Source organism: Spermophilus citellus, assembly GCF_964194105.1.
Source record: "Spermophilus citellus genome assembly, chromosome: 5".
Classification (NCBI taxonomy): domain Eukaryota; kingdom Metazoa; phylum Chordata; class Mammalia; order Rodentia; family Sciuridae; genus Spermophilus; species Spermophilus citellus.
The window spans coordinates 160,319,949-160,337,676 of record NC_138186.1 but is presented as its reverse complement, the minus strand read 5'-3'; the positions used below and the strand labels follow the sequence as shown (position 1 = coordinate 160,337,676).

At 37.3% G+C, this 17,728-nt stretch overlaps 1 protein-coding gene across 4 annotated transcripts in view; it reads left to right on the top strand.

Moving 5' to 3' along the window:
* The window catches only part of SYNE1 (spectrin repeat containing nuclear envelope protein 1), a gene marked incomplete at its 5' end in the record, with an annotated part of 432,633 nt that overhangs the window by 72,643 nt on the left and 342,262 nt on the right, over positions 1–17,728 (top strand). For all 4 annotated transcript variants that reach the window (XM_081295717.1, XM_081295719.1, XM_081295718.1 and 1 more), the window contains one exon: positions 2,666–2,727. In XM_081295717.1, coding sequence (XP_081151843.1) covers positions 2,666–2,727 — 62 coding nt within the window. The remainder of the gene's footprint in view (positions 1–2,665; positions 2,728–17,728) is intronic.

Genomic DNA, 17,728 nt, shown 5'->3' with positions numbered 1-17,728 from the left:
GTTGCTTGTCAATAGGATTATAAAGAAATGTTCTCATGACTATTTTTATGTAGGTTGGGTTGATAGACATTTATCGCATACTTGTCTTTTGCAGTTTAAAGATCTTATGTTATCGATATTAGATTTAATTAACAAATGTGGAAGTAAATTATTCAGGTTTTACATAAAGATAAAAGTTTGCTAACAATGAAATTTTAGAATTCTTTTTTCTTTTAGGAAAATAGTAAATAAAATACATAACATTGAAATATTTACTAAGAATTCAGCTGACTGCATCTGATAAATATAAAAGTAGACTTTTAGGATCCAGAAAAATCTGGTTTTGCAGGCATAAAAGGAAGCATGTAGAGAATTTGACATTTAGATATACACAATGCTACAAAAAAAAGATAATTTGAGCTCTCTAAAAGGAGGTCTTTTAACTAAAGTCTAAATATAAAATCAAAGATTTGCCATCAGATGGTAAATCTGAAGGTGGTAGCAGTGAAAATGTAAAAATTTAAAATCAGGAAGCAACATATAATCAGTAGGTATTCTTAAACTTATGACATCCTACACTAACTCATGCTAATTTATTTTAACATTTTAAAACAATGACATCTTGGTTTATAAAAGAATATATAATTTCAAATTAAGTGTAACAATTTGCATACACTCTAATTGTATCTTCAGTCTATTTTAGACTAAGAATTGCACTTTATGTATCAAAGTTCTGAATTTCATCACGCTTAGTTTGAATAGTTAATTTTGCAGCAGTATAACTTTATAGAACCTGAAGATTCCAGAGCCAATCTCATATTTAACCATGAATTTATCATTTTCATGTGATTAGTATCTGGTAAGACCAATATACTAATTTTTATGTTATTGTCAATTAGTAATGTAATATCATGGATCCACACTTCTGAAATCCAAAACCTGGCTCTGCTACTGGGTGATTTTGGTAAAAATACTTAATTTCTATGTGCCTTGGCTTTCTTATCTGTAAAATGAGAATTATAATAGGCTTTATTTATACGTTTGTTGTAAGAATGAAAGTTAATACATGCATTATATTTTGTTATATAAAGATTAAATAAATAATAATTTAATTAAAATATAATGTGATATATGTCATGTTATACATATAATACATATACATGTGTGTTTGCATGCATAGGAGCACCTTGTATATAGGAAATGTTACCAATTTGTAATGCTGATTTTTTTTGTACTTGAAAATTAAAACAAAAAAGCATGCTGGAAATATTTTAGAAATACTAGCATTCTGCAAATTTTATGTACATATCCAAAGCTTCTCCAAATTAAAAGTTCTTGTTATCTATTTTCCTCATCCATTCATTGCTATTTGTCAATGTTGATATGGTTTACATCCTAGAAGACAGTCGGATTCCAAGGTGAAACCTTGGAAAGGTCTTATCTAGAAATGTGGATTGAGCATCACCCCCCAAAGGGAGAGGAATTGAGATTAGGTGTGCTCATCTGTATCCCCCACAGCATCTCGTCTTGTCTGTTGTCAACCATTTGACATCCAGGAAAGGTTGGTTGAGCAAACAGATGTCACCCTTCTTTCTAAGGGATTAAATGCCTCCTCTCTCTGGCCTTCATGTCTTTAAACCTCTAATTAAAGCTTTCCTGAACCCTGTTCTTTTCCTTCTTCATTAGTCTTCTCTTGTTGCATAACAATTACCACAGACTTGGCAGTTTAAAGTACCACACATTTATTGTCTCCACAAGTTCATGGGTCAGGAGTCATGCACAGCATAGCTGCATCTGCTCAGAGTCCCACAGGCTACAAGATGCTAGCGGACTGCATCCGCATCCCCATTCTCTTCAAGGGACTTCAACCTACTTTTGAATTTGTCTGCAGTGCTAGCAGAATCCATTCCTTGTGGCTGTAAGACAAGACCCAGATTCCTATTGGATATTGGCTGGAGGCAGCTCTCCACTGCTGAAAGAAACCCAATTCCCTGCCTTTGACCACCTTCACAAATGGTTCACAGCATGCTGCTGCTGGGAGAGCCTCAGCTAGGATGGAGTGATTTAAGGCAACAGGATCACATTGTGACACCCCACCACCGTTTCATATTCTGTTAGCTTGAAGCAAGTTACAGGATCTGCCCACAGTCTACAGAAACAAAAGTGTGGATTCCAGGAGGTGGGAATTTCTGTAGATTGCCCAGGGTATATTCTCTCAACTCTCCATTTGATTTAAGTATCTGTAATGCCTCATATTTACAGTTCTACCTTAATATTGCTGTGTAACCCACTATATACTTATGCCTTTGTCTGTGTCTACCTCTATGTCTCTCTGTCTCCTTCTACACGTAGAACTTGACATTTATCTGGACTTAGCAAACTTTTATTTTTAACAGCTTTGTTGAGGGACAATTAATCAGTGAACTTTCAGTAAATGAATGAGAGTAAACATAGGGATGAAGTGGTGCAAACTTTAAAGTATTTGGTAATAATTTTTATAGGAATAGTTCCATGTGATAATGTATTTAGAATTGTGTCAACCCTGAAAGAAAATAATTGTTCCAATGAATTAGAAGATAAAATGGTTTTATGATTAGTTCTAGAGCTGTATACCTTGGACTTTTTTCATAGTATAAATCCATGATACTTTATGCTATCTAACCAAATTCTTTTTTTTTTCTTTTAGATGAGCAAGAAATTGTACAAAAGCGTACTTTCACAAAATGGATCAACTCTCATCTGGCCAAGGTAAGGAAGACAACCCAGAGTTACAGGTTTGCATAGTTTCAGCCAAAAAGTCATGAAGTGCACAATGTGGAGGGATGCTGCTGTTGTTTTTGTCACCATTACTGATCAATGACATTGGCCATCCTATTCACTGGTTTAATTGTCACCTAAATGAGGCATTTAGAGACTTTGCCTCTGGAAAGAAATGGACTGACAGCCAGTCAAGAACAGTTACTTCATGTCAATCCCATGGATCTTGCTCAAATATTTCACTGTTATTACTTCTATCTTAATTGTCAGATTTTTGCTCAGATGTGCTTATGTCTTTCTGGAACAGGAAGAAAGAATAAGTGGTCTGTGCTGAGCAAAGAGGTTTATCTGAGGAGGTGAGGACAGTGCCCGTCCCAGGTGCTTTGATGAAAAATAATCCTGGAAGCAAGACACTGGAAAGACTGACATCTTTCCAAGATTGTCCATATTAGGTTGTGCCAGGTGATCTTAGTCTTTCTAGTGTGCATTCTAATGTCTTTGCACATAACTACAATATAAAATAAATTTTAATCTTAGTTTATTGTAATAAAATCAACATCTTATGCTGCTGATGGGAAAACAAGTAAAACAAGAAGCATTGTGTTTGTCAAAATAAATTTAGATGATTGGATAATTGTCTGGATTCAGCTACTAGAACCTTTTGTGGCTACTAGAACCTTTTGAGGGTTTTTAATCAGAGATCTGCTATGGTTTATGCGTGAAATGTCACCCAAAGACCCACATGTTAAAGGCTGAGTCCCTACTTTGCCAGTATCAGTAGGTGGTGGGACCTTAAGAGGTGGAACACAATAAGTAGGTGGTCTTTCAGTCACAGAAGACATACTCTCTAAGGGGTTTGTGGGACCCCAGCCCCTCCTCTTTTCTCAACCTGGACGTGAGGTGAATGACTTTGCTCTTCCACATGCCCCTCCCCATGATGTGCTGCCTTGACAAAAGCAATGGGCTGACTGTCCATGGGCTGAAGCCTCAAAACCCTGAACCAAAGTAAATCTCAACAACAGAGTGAATTAATACATCCCTGAAGTCCCCTTCCCTCCCTTTTTTTATACCTCAATAGCAAACAAAGTGTGGCAGTTGATTTTAATCCCTTTCTACACATTAGCTGTGTACCTGTGTCTCTGCTAGGTTTTAGGAAAGGAAAATATAGTAGAAAATGTTCCCAGGACTTGAGAAGCTCACAATCCAGCAATAAAGGACTAGAACAACGTGTCTAGGTGCAGGATAAATTGGGATCACCTTTCCTAAAGTCTCTTTCCAAAAGCTACTTGATGAGAGGAGAATTCTCTGGTCCAGTGGTTGCACCTAGAATCCGTCCTGTTCCTCCTTCCTTTCTACTCTGTGACTGCAGAAGGCCTGAGAACTCTGGGGGCTCATTTCCTCAAGCCTGTTGACAGCCAGACTCTACTTAACTATGGAACTGGCAACTATCAGGGAAGATTTTTCTTTCCAAAATGAAAATAAAGTTATTGTTTCTCATACTGTAAAAAGGCTACATGCTAACTGTAAGTAATATTAATAATGCATCTCTTAAAAAGTGTAAAGAAAGTTGAAGTGACCTTAGATTACACAGCCCAGTTAGATGTATGACTCAAATATTATTTGCCATTTTTCTTTTGATAGTGTACCTCTTCACATGCCTAAAAGATTCTAATCTAGAAAAGAACCCGAAGTCCCTGTGTTTCCCCAACATTACATACTTGTGCATGAATGATATCATTTTAAAATGCCCAGAAAATTACTGTATCCATAAAAACCTATTATAAACTTAATATAACAGAGACAGTTTTTGGTTATTTTTAATCCTCTGTACTTGTCATTTCTTTTCTTCTTGGGCCACTTTGAAAACTAAACAGTGAAATAGAACAATACGTGAACTTGTTCTCCTGAACTTATTTATGCCAATGTTATAGTGTTTCATTAAACATAGCCCAAACCTAAGAAAGCATAGGATGATATTTTAGTTTTCCGACTCATTATATTTGGAAAACTTTCTGAAATGAGATCTGGCCCCAGTTCCCTGCTGTGGCAATTGAAAACTCAAGGAGAGCTGTAGGGTTGGTGTGTCTGTGTTTGTCTCAGCAGCTGACCACATATTGCCACTCATCTGTCCCCATCCTTTGCCCTCCTTGTTCCCACTTGAGGTCCTGTTTACAGCTCTCGCCCTCGCCCTCGCCCTCTCCCTCTCTCTCTCTCTCTCTCTCTCTCTCTCTCTCTCTCTCTCTCATTCTCCCTGTTACCTCTCTTCCATCCCATTTTTGTTGTCCCTTCCATGCCATCTCCTCTGCCACTGCACCTGCAGCCCAGCCCAGTCCCTTTTCCATCTCTCAGTCTCCCTGTCCCTATCTTTACCCTATTCCATCTCTATTTTATTTGTGTACTAGTCCTATAAAAACACATTTAGTCTGAAAATCCAAAACTTCACAGTGTCATTGAGGTTGTATTTACGTATGTCCTCAAGTTAAAAGCGAGGCAAACACTTCCCTCCCCATTACGGGTCCTCACTTACTTCAAGGAATTCTAAGAATGAGAATACCTCACCTACGACAAAAGCAGTCACTTTCATATGTGATCTGGCCTCTGGACCTTGTGTCACTTTTCCTGATGCTTTGTGAGAAGGCTTGCTGCCAACACCACTCGGGGTGCTAGAGCATGCTTGGACCCTTCACTTTAGCATACATGGACAGTTGCACTAACCACACATGCATACACACACACACACACAGTCAGATAATTCCTTCAAGAACATGTGTCCAGGGTCTTACTAAATCTGTCAAGGATATAGCTTCTTAAATTTGGGGTTCTTGTCTCTTGATCATCAGCAACACCCTGAAATCTCCCCCAAACAATAGGTTCTCAGTCACAGAGCAGGCCCAAAGCTATGTTTCACAACATTTCTCTTTAGAAAAAATAATCCACAAAGAAGAAACTTGACTCATCTGAAAGTCTTTCCTGATCTTCCAGAGCTTTTTGGAGTCATGTTTCCCTCTTCTTGCTTGTTGAGTAACCAAAGCTGTTGGCTTTTAGTGGACCTGGGATGCCAGGTTGAGGATCAGGTTGAGTCTGCTCTGGTGTGTTTTTCCTGCATTGCTAGTTCTCCATTGTCTAGTAATGACTCAGCCTGTTGTGTCAGTGAATTTGGGTCCCGCTTAGTCAATTCAACCTGTTGTAACAAAATACCAGAGGCTGCGTGGCTTAAAGAGCAGACACTTATTCCTTACATTTCTGGAGGCTGGGAAGTCCAAAATGAAGGCACCAACAGATTTGGATCTTGATGAAGGCTATTTCCCTTGTCTCTGTATGTCACATGGCAGCAGAAAAGAGCTATGGTCTCTCTTCATCTTCCTATAAGGCCACTAATAAATCACACCATGGGCCCCAACATTTGTGGCTTCACCTAAACCTAGATACTACCCAAAAGCCCCACCTCTAAATATCACCATATTAGGGTTAAGTGTTCAACATATGAATTTTGGTGGGGATACAAGCCACAGACCTTTAGTCCATAACAGGCCTCAAGTTCAGTCTGAAGTCTGACTGGAAACAAATGAGAAGTTCTAAATCTCTAACACAGGGGTGGGAACTCTACCCTGAAAACACTTACCCCCATTCCTGGTGTATGTTTTCTTTGGAATTTTTCCAATAACCTGACAATGAAACCATTGAGAATGGTTGAGTTGCATTCTATTCCTTGGTCTTATTGATTGTCCCCTTTCCTATAGTTTTTTGTTTATATTTATTTACTAATAAAAGTAAGAAAATGACCCATGTTGAAAGTATATTTTTTCTGGTAATCAGAATAATAGTTTCAAATCACCTGTTACTTATGCTACATGATGTTCCAAGTTATTTTATATCTAAAAACAAGAAAAAAAAGTGTCAAATTGACTAGGAAAAAGAATTTGACATTTTTCTGGAATGCAACTTGTAAATATTTCACAGGATCTCTGTTGTCTGAGAACTTTTGCATAGTAGTCATGGAAATTGGTATGTATCTAAATTAGAATGGTAAATCATAAATCCCGTGATAATATTATGCCTCCTTTAATGTTTATGAATAATCTAAAGATAATAAAATTTTATTTTTTTAGTTTTTATTGATTATTTTGTGGTGCTAGGGATTGAATGCAAAGCCTCATGTTTGGCAATCCACTGAGCCATATGCTCAGGCCCCCAATTTTTATTTTAAAGAACAATTTGAAAGACTGTCTTTGGAAAGCAAATGTATCTATTTTCTCAAAATCTTCTTTGCAAATTGACTTCCCAAAACAGCATTGATAACAGATAATGGCAGGATTAAGAGTTGAGATGTTGAGTTGAGAATAAAAAATGTTGGTGGTCTTGTTCTTCCCAAGGTCATTAAATCTTGGGTGCATCAGAGACTATTGGAAATGATTATGAAAGTGAGTTTGAAGAGGTTTTTTTTAATAGGAAATTTTCATTTTGTTCTTGATTGCTTGTCTTGGTTTCACATCAATATATGACATATTAAATAAGAAACTCTTCTACTGATGACATTCCATTCTATTATAGCAATTATTTATAAATATTATGACAGAAGTTATGAAGAAATAGGATACAAACAAGAGTCCAATATGTTTTTATAAAATATACTTTTCTTAAACCAAATATTTTATTAAAAATAGGGGGCAAACCTAAGGATTCTCCCTCTGTGGGTGTTTTATATCACTCTTAGTACACAGATATAGATTATTCAAATTTATGGGTCTAATTATCCATCCATTTTTTGATGTTTGCTTTGTTCCTAAATGGAAGTTTTTATGTCTCTGCAATTATGCAAAGAATCGAAAATCACAAATTGTCAATATACTACAATATGACATTCATAAAAATTAGCAGTTATAGTTGTTTCATATACTCCATCATCCATTTCAGAGATGGGGCTCCCTTTTTAGACATGAAACCTATAATTTTCTTTTTATCAAGAAGAAACATTATATTCTGTTAGTTCTGTTAATGAAAGAAGATGAAATATTTCTTAATTAGCCCAATTTATTTTGATGGTAGTTTTTCAAAGTTAGGTTCCTGATGCAGGTCTAACACATTAGCACTCATTGTTAGGATGCATTTCTAAATTGAAGGGATGCTGTTTATTGAGCACTTGCCATGTGCCAGTTATGGTGCTTTAACAACTGTATCTTATTTTATTTAATCCTAACAACAATCAAATGTATCATTTTTACTCTTTTATAAGTTATAAGCCTGAAAAGTTAATTAATTAGCTTAGGGTCACAAAACAAAGGACAAATCCAGGTTTCAATCCCACCACTCCTGAGCTTGTGCACTGTGGGTCAGCTCAGGCTGCTATGAGAGATGCCATAGGTTGAGTGGCTTAAACAACAAACTATTCCCCCAGTTCTGGTTGCTGGGAAATGCAAGATCCAGGTCTTGAAAAATTCATTTCCCTGGGAGGGCGCTTTTCCTGGCTTGCATATGGCTGCCATCTCCTTGTCTTTAGTTGGCAGAAAGAAAAGAAGCCCTGGTCTCTCTTCCTCCAATTATAAGGCTATTAATCAATCACATCATGGGGGCCTCACTATCATGATCTCATCTAAACAGAATAGTTTCCAAGGAACCCCATCTCCAAATATCATCACATATGAATTTTGGAGGCATTCAACCTCTTAGTCCACAGCAGGCATCAATCACTGTGTCATACTCCCAGGCTTCATTTATTTATTTAGTCATTCATTCACTAAGCACCTATTTTGTGGTAGGTGTTGTGGATACATCAGTGAATACAGACATAGCCCATGCCATCTTGGAACTAGTGGTCTAGCAGAGGAGACCCACAATTACAATGAAGTGTGTATGATGAATTCTAGGAGAAAGAAAGTTCAGGGTGACCAGGAGCACATATCAATCATAGCCAGACACACAGATGATCTCAGGGAGAGGTCAGTAGGCTTTCACAGGAAGAAACATTTAATCAGAGGCCTGAGAAATGTCTCAGGAGTGGGCAGGTGAAGGGAACAATGTTTTCAAAAGTGGAGATGTGAGAAAGATGATGGTTCTAAAGTAAAGAGAGTAGAAGAATTTAGGAATATCTGAAAATGTTCCAGGAGTGAGTTGGCAACATGGAAAACAGAATTGGTCAAAGGCCAGTCATAAAGACAGTTTGGACCCGTACCATGGGCAGAAGGCCCAAAACAAAGAATCTTATGCAGGGTGAGAAATGATTAACTTAGGCTCTAACCCCTTCTCCTTCTCATGAATTAGAGTATGAACAAGTAAGATTGGAGATGGAGTGCAGTAAGTCAGATGAGAGCTATAGACAGGTTGGACTAAAGTCATGGTGAATTGCACAGAAGATGGAAGGAGACCCTCATCGTTATACAAATACATGTATGATGATGTAGGAAAAAGAAAAAAACAAGAAGTGTGTCACATTAGGTTGGGTAGAGAGAAGTGAGGGGAGAGGAGGGCTGGATAAGGGGGGAAAGGAAGGACAGCAGAATAAAATAGACATTATTATTGCTGTGGGTATATACGTGACTGCATGACCAATGTGATTCTGCTACCTGTACACTCAGAAAAATGAGAAATTATACCTCATCTGATTCAAATGTATGATATGTCAAGATCATTGTACTGTCATGTGTAACTAATTAAAACAAATAAAAAAATAAAGTCATGGTGGGAGAATGGAAAAAAAATGGATAAATTAAATAGGTGTTTAGGGGTGGACCTGATGGAACTGAGACTTAATTGGAATCCCAGAGGAGAAATTAAGGATGACTTATAGATTCCTGACTTGAGAAATTAAGATCAGTCATATAGATCAGAAATATAAGAGGCTTGGGAAAAAGGTGTACTAAGTTCTGGCTCAGATAGAGAAATTACTTGATTTCTGTGAGAGATGAATCCATGTGACCTGGCAGTTAGGACGCATTGTCCACTGTTGGGAGTGGAGTCCACATTACAATAGAAACCAGATTCAGGTTAACTGATGAGTTGATGAAGGGTGAGAGAGTTAGGACACTCAGTACCTACGACATGTTCATGAGATGGAATCTTAGCTAGTGCTGAAAATTGGATCTGTTGAGAGACTTTTTTTTCATATAGCATTCAAAAAGTTTTAGTGAATTATACTTATACATAATAGTGTTATTTATTTTGATATACTCATAAATGTATATGATTTAGTCTTCTCCATTTCAATCCCCAATACTATCTCTTCCCTCCCTCTTCCCTCCCCTGGCTCCTCCTCTTCTACTTTATTGGTCTTCCTTTTATTTATTTATTTGTTTATTTTTAATCGATGCATTAGAGTTATATATAAATTGTAATGCATTGTGATATGTTCATACATGCACATAGTGTAATTTGCTCAACATTATTCTACAGATCTTCCCCTTTGCCTCTATTCTTCCCTCACCCTTGGTCCCCTGGCTCCTATTCTATTGTTTTCCCTTCTATTTTCTCAAGAGTCTCATTTTTTAAATTTCTGGTTTTGGTCTCTAGCTTCTGTATATATTGTGTAGACACACCACATTTTCCTTATCCATTTTTCTATTGATGAGCTCCGGAGCACCTAGGTTGACTATTGTGGATTGTGCTGCTATACACACTGGTATGCATGTATTATTACTATAGCATGCTGACTTCATTTCTTTTGGATGAATAGTAAGTGCATTTTCAACACAGGGTGGTCTTGGGTGTCTGTGAAGAAGGGAATGATCAAGAACTAGTAAAGAATGAGAGACTGGAGAACAGAAGGAAGGTGAGTTTGAAGGTACAAAGAGAGGCAGAGTGGGACAAAGAATCAAGAGCTTTTGTAGGGGGTGTACGTTTGCACCAGAGGAGAGAAATCTCTTTCCTTGAGACCAGCGGAAAGAAGGGTATGGATGTATCTAAGCTTGGGTGAGGTGAAGACATTAGAAGACAGATGGAAAGCACTTGAGTTGAAGGGGTCCCCACCTGATGGTCACAGATGTCTCAGATTTACCAGTGTGATTATGCGTTTTTGAACAAAAAGATTCTATTAGAAAAATATGTTAGATTTTGACAGTTAAAGTGTTAGTTCTTTCACGTTTTAAATCCCCAAATTTATTCATGATCCATAGCTATTATAATTGTATGGTGCTATACTGGCCATCCAAAGGGAACAATTTAAATATGTCTTTTCCAACAAAATTTATAAAATGTTTGATTTTTTTAAATTGGAGAAATGTAGTATAAATAATATTAATATTCATATTGATTGTATTCGTTTGCAATTTCACATTTTCTCTCATTTTGTCAAGTAGAATAAACTGTATTTAAACCCCATTGGTTCAATCTTTATGATATCTAGCTGTAAAATAGATGGGTTGGAACTAGGCCCTTTGAGGGGAAAAAAAATAGGTCTCAGCCATTTTTTAGTGTTTCTATAAATGTGTTTCTTTTCAATATGCAATGAGCAATCCTTTTTCCATCTGCCAGCCTTATATTTGTAGATCTCTCAAGCATAGGCACCAAATATTTCAAACACTGCCTTTGGAATGACCTCAGGCATAATAGAGGCATCTTCTTACTCTTTAGAAGAACTGGTTAAAAAAAAGAAGAAAAATAGTCTTAAAACATTATTCAGGTTCTCTATTAATTTCCAGGGCTAGTGTAACAAAGTAGAGTATATTGACTTGAAATGAGAATTTTACTCTCTCACAGTTTGGAAGGAAGAAGGCCATGTTCCTTCTCAGACTCCAGCAGGAATCCTTTCTTGCCTGCTTGGCCTCTGAATGTGGCCTGCAGTCCTTCATATTCCTTGGCCTGCATCTCTGCAGTCTCTTCCCCTGTGCATGCCTGTGTCTGTGTCCAGATGACCTCATTATATAAAGACACGTGTCATAGTGGATGGGGACCAATGCTACTGACCTCTTTGTAACCTGATTACTTCTCTGAAGACCCTCTTTCCAAATACGGTCACATTCTGCAGTGCAGGCATTGAGATTTCAATATATATTTGGGAGGGGGTCATTCCAAACCATAAGAGATCCATTAAGAGCACATTTTGTTTTAATACAAAGTTAGATGCATAGCCTTTAAGAGGAACACAGGATTTTCCTTGTTCTTTTAAAAAGCAACCCGTAGTAATTACAATTTGAATGATGTCTGCACAGTCATAGAAGATCACTTTCCTAGTTGCTTTCATCTTCTCCAGTTATCTTTTCACCAACAGTGATGAAAGGTAGCATGGAAACACTTTGTGGATTGAATTTCTCTCCCATCTGTTTCCTTGCATACACTTTGGTGGAACTGCTAGTGAAAGGGCCAAAAAGGGAAAACCAAATGTAATTATTCACCTCAGAAATCATTATTTAGTTTTTTAAAAGCTACATTAAATATGTGAGGTGATGAATATGTTATCTTGATTTAATCATTTCAAAATATGTTAAAACCTCATGTTTTACACTCTAAATGTATACAATTTTATGTATCAGTTATGCCTTAATAAAATCAGGGAAAACACATCTATTTTGATTTTGTTAACCCTAAACATACTGATAAATTAGTTATTTCCAAATATGCATTTAAAAATTAGAAAGGAAAAATCACCATTTCAAAATGAATAGCATTTATTAGTTTAAGGGGTATATTAATTCATTGATAACATGGAAATAAGTTCTACAAAATTTATACAGTTAATAAACATTTAAATAATATTTTTCAAAATTCCTTCTTTAGAAATATATCTTATTTATTCATACATTCATTAGCAAGTATTTTTAAATGCTATTTAATCAGGCAATATTTGAGGTACTGAGCATGTAGCAGTGAATAAAATAGAGAAATAATCTATGTATTTTGGATCTTACATTCTAATGGGGGAGATGAGCAGAAGAGGAGATGACAAAAGTGTTCTGTTGAGAAAAGACTGAAGAAGAGCAAGTTGAGAAGGGAGATAAGTTGGGGGTCATTGAAGTCATCCAGGCCAGGGATTGGTGACTTGGACCAAGATACTGGCAGTAGAGGAGATAAGAGATGGCTGGATTCTGGATGAATTTTGAAAAAGAAAACAAAAACAAAAACAAGATTTGTTAATGAGTCACATATTTTGTGTGAACAAAATGTATCAAGGACAATACCAATATTGCACAGAATAAAGGAAATGACTTGAAGATTGTGCTTCTTTTATACTGCATAGTGAAAATAACTTTTATTATATCTGAGAATTATTAAGAGCAGAATTTTCCTGAGCTGATTGAAAGCTGGGCTAAAGGGAAGTTATTGCCTTTTGAGATACTTATGCAGAATTGAATTAAATAATCAAGGAAGTGGAAATGATTATGCTATCCATCATGGAAAATTAAAAAAGAATGGAAACTACATTCGTATCTTTGCCAAATAGAGGTGGAAAATAATCACAATAGGTCTTTCATAAAGGCACTGGCAGAGAAACAGATGACACAGAAAGTTTTAAAATTACTTCTCGTTTCCAGAGATATTGGGAACTTTCAATTCGATTTTCTGAATAATATAACAAATCCTTTTAGACATCAAGTGAATTTTATTTGGCCATCATCTGTGGTTATTATTGGCTTTATCGATCTGGTCCAAGGCTGTGTTAGCTTTCTGAGGCGTTTCAGTGTGGTGGGCTGTTTGCCAGCCTCTGGGGAGGTGACTTGCTTCACATCCGCTGGTCAACCTCTCTTCCCTTACCACCTCCTCTCTGTTCCTGCTGTTTGGCTGTTGTCCCCACCCTGCGGATGACCATCAGAACATGGAAAACTGGGCCTGGGGTGGGAATTCTCCTCCCCCCTTCTCTTCTGGGTCTGTGTTTCTAACTGAACTTTAGTTAAATGGGAAGTCATGGTTTATCTGGGTCAGAAGTGAGGCACCACTGTGCACACAGGGCTCAGGGAGGCGCAGAATGTGTCCTGAGAAGCAGCCCTTGCCTTAAGACCTCCCACACAGTGCACAGAGGGACATTTTGTGTGCATCTGAGGCAGCACACAGGCCTGATAGTGCTCAACAGTGAGCGTCTCACCGGAGGTGGTTTTCAGTGGGTTGGGCTTTCTGCTAGACATTTTCTAGTTCCATTTTGTTGGTATCACAAGGTATCCAGCAATCACAAATATTGAGTCATAGGATGTGTGTTTAGTATTTTAAAGTACATAGCTTTCTGTGTTGTGAAATGTTTTGAGAGTTTTCCCCCCCAAAGAAAAAGCATTTGGTAGAAAACTAAACAAGATGATGGTGAGGACCTGGATTGTTCTGGCAGAAGAGAGGCTGATTTTACTCTTGTGGTTGCTAAGGGCTAAATCTTGAATGCGGAAAAATCTACTTTATAGCTGTGTGGTTTTGATTACTAGGAACTCTAAGATGGTAGAAAATGTATAGATATTCACCAATGAAATGGTGATATACTAATAGTGTTTCAAAGTAGGTTTTTATTTTTTTGCATGATAGACTCTGTAGAAAACTATGGTAGTTTCTGAAAAAAATAAAAAATAAAATTGCCAAAGAACCTACCAGTTCCACTTCTGGCTATATATCTAAAAGAACTGAAAATAGGGTGTTGAAGAGATATTGATACATGTCTGTTCATAGCAGCATTATTCCCAGTATCCAGATGGGAGAACACCTTGCATCCACTAACACAGAGATCAATACAAAAAGTGTGGTATCTATGTACAAAAAAAATGCTATTCAACCTTAAAAAGGAAAGAAATTCTATCATATGTGACATGATGGATGAACCTTGAGAACTTTATGCTAAATGAAATAAGCCAGTCACTAAATGACAAATCTATATGATTCCACTCATATAAGGTATCAAGAATAGTCAAAATTATTGAAAAGAAAGTAGAGTGTTGCTTGCCAGGAGCTGGGAGGAAGCAGAAATGCTGTCATTCAATGTGTGTAGCCTTTCAGTTTTGCAAAATGAAAATACTTCTGGAGATGGTAGCACAGCAATATGGAAATAACCCACTACTGAACAATTACACTAAAAAAAATTGTTAAAATGGTAAACATTTTTAATGTGCATTTTTGCACACTTAAAATTTATAACTTAGAATAGCAAAGACATACAATCAGATTCCTTTGAAAATGTTCATTCTTATCTTACAGAATGAATTGATTTGGGGTCACTTGTAGGAATCTCATCATTGGATGTGGGGAGGTTCTGAAATATAGTTTGGCTCAGAACAGTTTTTAATACTAATAAATTTAGACATGTGTCAGTCATGTTCCATTTGTGAACAAAATTAGTTTTAGATGGTTTAACCCAGAGGAGAGGTCTATTGAGAGGATTCTAGGTGCTTCAGAGTATAAGAAAAAGATTAATTAGCAGGAAAGGGTTAACTCAGAAGCCCTGTGTTGTTTAAACTGTGCACATTCCAGAGAAAGGCCTATCTTAGTAGTGGCCCTGGCTGGCTGTGGAGAGATAACCACTGAGCACTTAGCATATTTTGCTTCTCTATACTGTGACCTTATGCCATACTATGTTTATGTTTTGTGTTAGGGGATTTGGCTGTGCTGTACCACTTGAATAGATAGTTTATATTACCAATCTGATTTTGGTTACCATTTTTTTTCTGGGGTTGGGAGTGAGAAAGAGGGCTAGAGTCTGAGTAGCTGATGCCCATCATATGGGAACTGTGTGTACTCAATAAAAATCCCAAACTAAGGTTTGGCTTAGTTTCCCTGGTTGGCAACAATTAGTGCTATCACACATCATTGTTAAAAAAATAAAGTGCATCTCCATGTGACTCTGCTTCAGAAGGGGCAGGTCACTCACCTTGGAAATTGTGTGAATGCATTTTCCTGGACTTCACTCCATGGGAATGCACCTCTCCCCTTTGCTGATTTTAATCTATATCCTTTTGCTATAATAAACTGTAGGCGGGAGCTTAATAGTTTTTCTGAGTTCTCTAAATCCTACAGAATCACAAAGCCTAAGGGTGGTTTTGGAGACCCTAACACACTGAGTAACTCAGTATTGAAAAAGTCAGACAAGGAGTGGCTTGGGACCTCAGTACCAGGAACCTGATGATGAGCAGGAGGTGATTTGGTCCCAGCCATCTTTTAGGTCCACGCAGAGAATGTGACAGGCCCAGCTCAGGGCAGAGTAGAAACATGACCATTAGGAGACATGATAACCATGCTAACATATATTTATACACACGATGCTTTCTTCTCTTGATTTTAGTATTTCTTAAATCCACATTTAGAAGTGGCTTTTTACTATTAATCTTTTTGTTTCTAGTAGAGTGGAAGGCACTTGATTCGATCAGTCAATAATTTTCTTATTGATATTAAATAAAAGTCATGTTCATAGGTTTGTGCATTGTTCTGAAAAAATTAAAGTGAGTGCCTGCATTTTTGTACTAGGCTTTCTGTCTAAAAAGGAGGCTCAAATTATAATAAACCTGGGCTCAAATCTCCAGTCACTTAATAGTGGTGTGATTACTGGCCAATACCTTAGTGAAGCTGGGATTCAGATTCCTTGCTTTTAGAGAGAGGGGAGAATTCCCACATGCGGTGGTGTGAATATGAAGTGAGATAACCCGGAGTCCACACAACAGTGTTCAACACATTTAGACAGTCAGTAATATTTTACTAATTCTTCTTTATTCTCCTTCCCCTATTCAATCAGCTACTAAATTTGAGTGAATAAATATCTTAGCCATAGAAACATCTACTAAATATTAGAATTCATGTATGAAGTTTATATGACTTTTGCCTTCTTTCCCTTATGCAACAGCATTGTTACAATTTTTATTTATTTATTTATTGTACTGATTCTTGAACCCAGGGACATTCTATCACATTCCGGCCCTTTTGTTTGTTTTTTAAAATTTGAAAGAGAGTCTCACTAAGTTGCAGAGACTGGCCTTGAACTTGTGATCCTTCTGCCTCAGACTCCTGAGTAACTGTGACTACAGGTATGCCATACCATGTCTGGCTCATTTTATTCATGATTTTTCAATGTGAACATTTCTTAAGTTTTAATTTCATGTCAATAGTTATTTATGAAATCTTTTTTCATCAAATCATTCTCCTAAGCTCTTAGGGAATGTAATTATTCTTCAGGGCATACAACTGACATGTAGGATAACACATATGGTCATCCTTTCACAAATAAAATTATAAAAGCAGGTGGCAGATAGGAGCTAAATATATGTTGGTGCTTGCAGACCAGTGAATAGACCCACAAGGTGTGCACACACGCACATGCACAAACACACAGGGGGAGAGAATATTTCCCCTAAGGGAGGAAGCGGTCAAAAAAAATGTCTAAGATACCTGTGGCTTCAGATTTCACAAAGTTCAAGAAGAAACCTCCTTGAAGTCCTCGGAGAACACGTGTGAGTTGTGTTATGTGTCATCAGGGGGCTGCTGTAGTAAGAATGAAAGGAGAGGAGACATAGAGAACATGGAGCTGTGAGGTCTGTTCAGTCACAGATGAAGCACAAGGGACTCGCCTACAGCACCAGCCCTCAGAGGCAGAGGCCTGTGCAGCCTTGAGTTTGTATGGATTCTAGGGTCACCCAGTCATTTTAGAGCAGAATGCATGGTTTAGACATGATTTGACGAAAGCTTCTGGAAGAGTGGCACTGAAGGGAAGTTCTTCTCTTGTCTCTCTGTCTTCCTCTGCCCTCACGGGGACAGGAGGCCATTCCTGGAATGACGGCAAGCCCGCATGAATAGGTGATAGTTCTACCTGCTAAGTGTGATTGCTATGGTCATGGGGGTGGAAATTCTCCAGATATCTCCAAAACTTATCACAGTTTTACACTGATTTAAAAAAAGAAGGAGGAGGAGGAGGAGGAGATGGTAATTGTGATCTTGTAAAGTGCTCAACTGCTTTCAAGCTCAACTCTAGTGCTTGAAAGCAATAAGAACAAAATCACACTGTCCTTATTTTCCATTAAGCTGGGCTTCAATCAATTATCTTCAATTCTATCTTTTTTTGGCCTCTAGCCCTATGACCTTCATTCAACCAAAGTAGTCATATTGATACAGT